Genomic DNA, 4,974 nt, shown 5'->3' on the forward strand with positions numbered 1-4,974 from the left:
GGGGCTCAGGGGTCCCCACTCAGCTTCACTGATAAGGGCCTGCCTGTCCCCCACCCGTGTCTCACCCAGGCTGGGGGACCTCCGGAGCTGCCCCAGCAGGGCTGCAGTGGGGGGGACACGGGCACCGCATCCCATGTCGCCACCATCCCACCCCCAGAAGATGCCACCGTCCCTCCCTGCCACCATCAACATCCGGGAGCCCCGCTGGGACCAGAGCACCTTCCAGGGCCGGGCCAAGCACTTCTTCATGGTGACCGACCCCCGAAACCTGCTGCTCTCGGGGGCCACGCTGGAGGAGGCCCGCCGGGTGGTGGAGGACTACAGGTACCCGGGGTGTGGGGGGGCCACCCCCAGGGGTGAGAACAGGAGCGGTGCTGGCCCCCCCGTCCAAAGCCAGTCCCCCAAATTGCCCAGCATCTCCCAGCTGCCCCGCATGGGGTGGGGGACCAGGTAGGGCATGGGTGCTGGCAGAGTGGTCTCCCAACGGGTGCTACCCTTCCCTGGCAAGGGCGGGCACAGTACCCCCGGGGTTGACAGAGGACCAGCTTTGGCGGGCGAAGTACATCTACGATTCAGCTTTCCACCCTGACACGGGCGAGAAGATGCTCCTCGTGGGACGAATGTCTGCCCAGGTCCCCATGAACATGACCATCACCGGTTGCATGTTGACCTTCTACAGGTACCTGGCCCCTCCTGGCCCTGGGGCCGGGAGGTGACACATGTCCCATACCCCACAGCACAGCCGTGCCGTAGGAGCACGGGTGGCATCCCCCAATGCCACCAGCATCCTCCTCTCTCTGGTAGGACCACGCCGGCCGTGCTGTTCTGGCAGTGGGTCAACCAGTCCTTCAATGCCATCGTCAACTACACCAACCGCAGCGGGGATGCACCCATCACCCCTAGGTAAGCATCCTTCTGACCAGGCCCTCAGGGCACCCCAAAGTGCCAGGGGGTGGGTTTGCCTTGAATAGCTTCTTGAATAGCAGGGGGCTGTGAGATGGGACGATGGGGGACCTGGAACAGCCGGAGATGGACACCAGTGGAGCTGTCAGGGTTAGTGGGAGAGCTGGGAGAGAAACCCAGGTGTCCTGAGGCTATTTGAAAGGCATGCTGTCCCCTCCTTTTAGGGGGTGGGGGTGGGATAGGGGGGACCCTGGCTTATCAGTGTCACCTCCTGCTCTTGCAGCCAGCTGGGGACAGCCTACGTGAGCGCGACCACAGGGGCAGTTGTCACGGCGCTGGGGCTCAAATCTCTCACCAAGGTAAGGTGTCCCTTGGCCATCACTGGCTGGGGCACCTGGACCCTCCCCATGGGGTCTCCCTGAGCTCTGAGCTGAGCAAGGGCTTCACCCCATCACCTGGGGCAGGGGAGAAAATGGAAGAAAGGCGTTTCCTGGGGGCAGCCCCTCTCCCCGGTGATGGCTCTGCAGGTGGCCCTGTCCCTCCATCCCCAGCTGGATCCCTCCAGGCTTCTTTCACCCCTTGGCCTCCCTCCAGGGCTGTGAGGGGACATGGGACCCCCCTGGATGCCCTGGGCTGTGCAGCTTTCACCAGCTGGGAGTTGCAGGGGAGGAGGGAACAGTTTTTTCCCAGTGAGGCTGGGACTCACCAGGATCTTGCAGGGGGACAGTGGCAGACCTGGGGACAACCAGCTCTGCCCCAGACCCTCTGCGTGACATGCTCCCTGCTTGCCCCCCACAGCACTTGCCAGCCATCATCGGCCGGTACGTGCCTTTCGCGGCTGTGGCTGCTGCCAACTGCATCAACATCCCGCTGATGAGGCAGAGGTGAGGCCCTGGGCTGGGACAGGGTGCTCGGCTCACGGCGGGGGTTACCAGGCACTGGGGGGGGGGGGGGGGTTCCTTCCTGGCCCTGCTGGCATCCCTTGCCCTGGGGGGTTGGTGCAAGCACCCGGTGGCATCCCAAGGGGTTATCGGTTAAGCTGGCTGTGAATTACCTGTCCCCATCCAGCCCTGTTGAGGACCCCCCAAGTGTGAATGTGGGTCCAACTGAGACCCCCCTGACTTACTGCGCAGGCAGTGGATGGGGAATGCCAACATGGAGATGTGCCCCTGTGCTGTGCCCATGCCCTGTCTCTTGATCCCCCCACCCATGTACCTCTCCCTGCAGAGAGCTCAAGGTGGGGATCCCCGTCACCGATCAGAATGGAAACCGCCTGGGCGAGTCCACAGCTGCAGCCCAGAAGGCCATTTTCCAGGTGGTGGTGTCCCGCATCGGCATGGCAGCCCCGGCCATGGGTGAGTATTCCCTCCTCCACCCGTGTTTGGGGGCTGCAGGGGGTCCCTGGCAGTGTGGGACAGGGTCCCACAGCTGGAGGGGGGCTGTGAGCACCGGGATCTCATCTCCTTCCCCACTGCCCCAGCCATCCCCCCGGTGATCATGAACGCGCTGGAGAAGAGAGCTTTCCTGAAGGTACTGGTGGTCCTGGGATGGGAGGGTGGGCAGAGGGACACCCTCCTAGCTTGTCACAGTGCTGGCACCCCTCGGGGCTGGCACCCCATTGGGGAACAGGCACCTTCCCACCCTATCCGCCCCACTGACGCTCAGCCTCTCCCTGTCCCCGCAGCGGTACCCGTATCTGAACGCTCCCCTGCAGGTCGGCCTGGTGGGACTCTGGTAAGTCACCCTCTGCCGACGGCCATCACTGCCCCAAGCGCAGGCCCAGCCCGGGTACGGGGGGCAGTGCTGCTGGGGGGTCTGCCTGGCAGGGGAGGCGAGAGCCACCCCAGAGCTCCTGGGGGGATGCTGGAGCTTGGCCAGGCTGGTGCCCCCCCAGGCAGATGGGATGGGATATGAGGTCCTCGGGCTGCGAGCTGTTTTGCTCCCTCTTGATGTGTCTCAAGCCTGCTGTGAGCTCCTGCTCATCATTGCTATTCCCCCACACTCGGGGACAGGCTTTGCCCCACTTCAGGAGCCGAATGCAGGGCCTGGAGCTAGGAGAAGGCATCTCCTTACCCCTTTCCTGGCTGAGCACCTGGCACGGCTCTGGGCTGTCTCCTTGCTGCTCTGGGGTCAGGCCATGGGTGGGAGCAGGTGATTTATGCAGCGCAGCTTCTCCTCTCCGTGTCTTTCCCCTGCAGCCTGGTGTTTGCGACCCCGCTGTGCTGTGCGCTCTTCCCGCAGAAAAGGTGAGGATGGGCACCTTGCCTGTGTGTGTGGCTCCCGTGGGACAGGGCACGGGGTACAGGTGGTGGGTGGGGTGGGCTCCTTGTGCTCTCTGACTCCCAAGAGATGCTTCTGCTCCTTCCAGCAGTCAGAGGCTTGAAACTCTGTGCACATCCCTGTGCCCACGCAGCAGTGGAGACCCAAAGGTCTGCACTGGGTGATGGGGACAACGTCCTCATGGGGTGCAGGTGGGGAAGGGGTGGCAGCAGGTGTTTTCCCAACCTGAGGCCACTGGTGGGTATCCCCCCTCCATCCTCTGGATCCCTGTCCCCTCGGCAGCTCAATGGCCGTGAGCCGCCTGGAGCCTGAAGTCCAAGCTCGGATCCGCGAGAAAGACCCGTGGCTGGAGACTGTCTACTTCAACAAAGGGCTCTGAACGGCGGGCTCGGGGCGCCCGGGGCAGCTGAGATGCGTGCCGCAGAGCCGCCGGGCCAGCACATTGCTGAGCTTCGCCCCTCGGATCCCTTCGGGGCCGCCGCTGCTTTCCCTTGGCCATCGCGTTTCCGGAGGTCACGGAGGTCCCAGGCGCTCAGCCCTGCTTCCCGGGATGCCCGCAGCCACGCAGCACCGCACTGCGCCGAGCCCCGTCCCCACGCCTGGGCTCAGCCCCGCTCAGGGGACCTCCTGGCTGGCACCCCCGTGCACGTCTCCCGTGCTCACCCTGCGCGTAGTGTGCGCAGTGCACGGGGGAGCGTGGGCAGCGGCACCAGGGACCTCGCGAGCGGGGAGGAAAACGGTGCTCCCTGGCTTTAGGGGGCAGCGGACAATCACAGCGATTGAGGGTTGAACCCCTCTGTGCTAAGCCCCCACTCTCATCCGCCGTGGGGCCAGGCACCCGTGTTCCCCAGTGGTTTGGTGGCTGGCCCCTGGGGATGGCAGAGTCACTCCTGGAGAGGAAAACTTCCCCTCCCAAAAACCAGGGGTGAGTGATTTCAAGGGCACACAGTGGCTTGCAGGGGGACTTCCTTCCTGGCCCTGCTGGCATCCCTTGCCCTGGGGGGTTGGTGCAAGCACCCGGTGGCATCCCAAGGGGTTATCGGTTAAGCTGGCTGTGAATTACCTGTCCCCATCCAGCCCTGTTGAGGACCCCCCAAGTGTGAATGTGGGTCCAACTGAGACCCCCCTGACTTACTGCGCAGGCAGTGGATGGGGAATGCCAACATGGAGATGTGCCCCTGTGCTGTGCCCATGCCCTGTCTCTTGATCCCCCCACCCATGTACCTCTCCCTGCAGAGAGCTCAAGGTGGGGATCCCCGTCACCGATCAGAATGGAAACCGCCTGGGCGAGTCCACAGCTGCAGCCCAGAAGGCCATTTTCCAGGTGGTGGTGTCCCGCATCGGCATGGCAGCCCCGGCCATGGGTGAGTATTCCCTCCTCCACCCGTGTTTGGGGGCTGCAGCCGGTCCCTGGCAGTGTGGGACAGGGTCCCACAGCTGGAGGGGGGCTGTGAGCACCGGGATCTCATCTCCTTCCCCACTGCCCCAGCCATCCCCCCGGTGATCATGAACGCGCTGGAGAAGAGAGCTTTCCTGAAGGTACTGGTGGTCCTGGGATGGGAGGGTGGGCAGAGGGACACCCTCCTAGCTTGTCACAGTGCTGGCACCCCTCGGGGCTGGCACCCCATTGGGGAACAGGCACCTTCCCACCCTATCCGCCCCACTGACGCTCAGCCTCTCCCTGTCCCCGCAGCGGTACCCGTATCTGAACGCTCCCCTGCAGGTCGGCCTGGTGGGACTCTGGTAAGTCACCCTCTGCCGACGGCCATCACTGCCCCCAACGCCGGCCCC

At 64.5% G+C, this 4,974-nt stretch overlaps 1 protein-coding gene and 1 long non-coding RNA gene across 2 annotated transcripts; both read left to right on the top strand.

The window, feature by feature from the left end:
* Positions 1 to 140: 140 nt before the first annotated feature.
* Positions 141 to 3,798, top strand: SFXN3 (sideroflexin 3). Its single transcript, XM_009638079.2, has 10 exons — positions 141 to 324; positions 509 to 679; positions 805 to 903; positions 1,187 to 1,262; positions 1,702 to 1,787; positions 2,131 to 2,258; positions 2,384 to 2,433; positions 2,588 to 2,637; positions 3,102 to 3,149; positions 3,466 to 3,798. The coding sequence occupies exons 1-10, from the start codon at positions 161 to 163 to the stop codon at positions 3,560 to 3,562; spliced, it is 969 nt and encodes a 322-aa protein (XP_009636374.1). The 5' UTR covers positions 141 to 160; the 3' UTR covers positions 3,563 to 3,798.
* Positions 3,799 to 4,437: 639 nt separating this feature from the next.
* On the top strand, positions 4,438 to 4,956 carry LOC118452210. The gene is made up of 3 exons (XR_004841908.1): positions 4,438 to 4,547; positions 4,673 to 4,722; positions 4,877 to 4,956. It is a non-coding gene; the product is annotated as an uncharacterized LOC118452210 (long non-coding RNA).
* The last annotated feature ends 18 nt before the right edge of the window (positions 4,957 to 4,974 follow it).

This window comes from Egretta garzetta, unplaced genomic scaffold, assembly GCF_000687185.1.
Source record: "Egretta garzetta isolate BGI_Z169 unplaced genomic scaffold, ASM68718v1 scaffold135, whole genome shotgun sequence".
Lineage (NCBI taxonomy): Eukaryota > Metazoa > Chordata > Aves > Pelecaniformes > Ardeidae > Egretta > Egretta garzetta.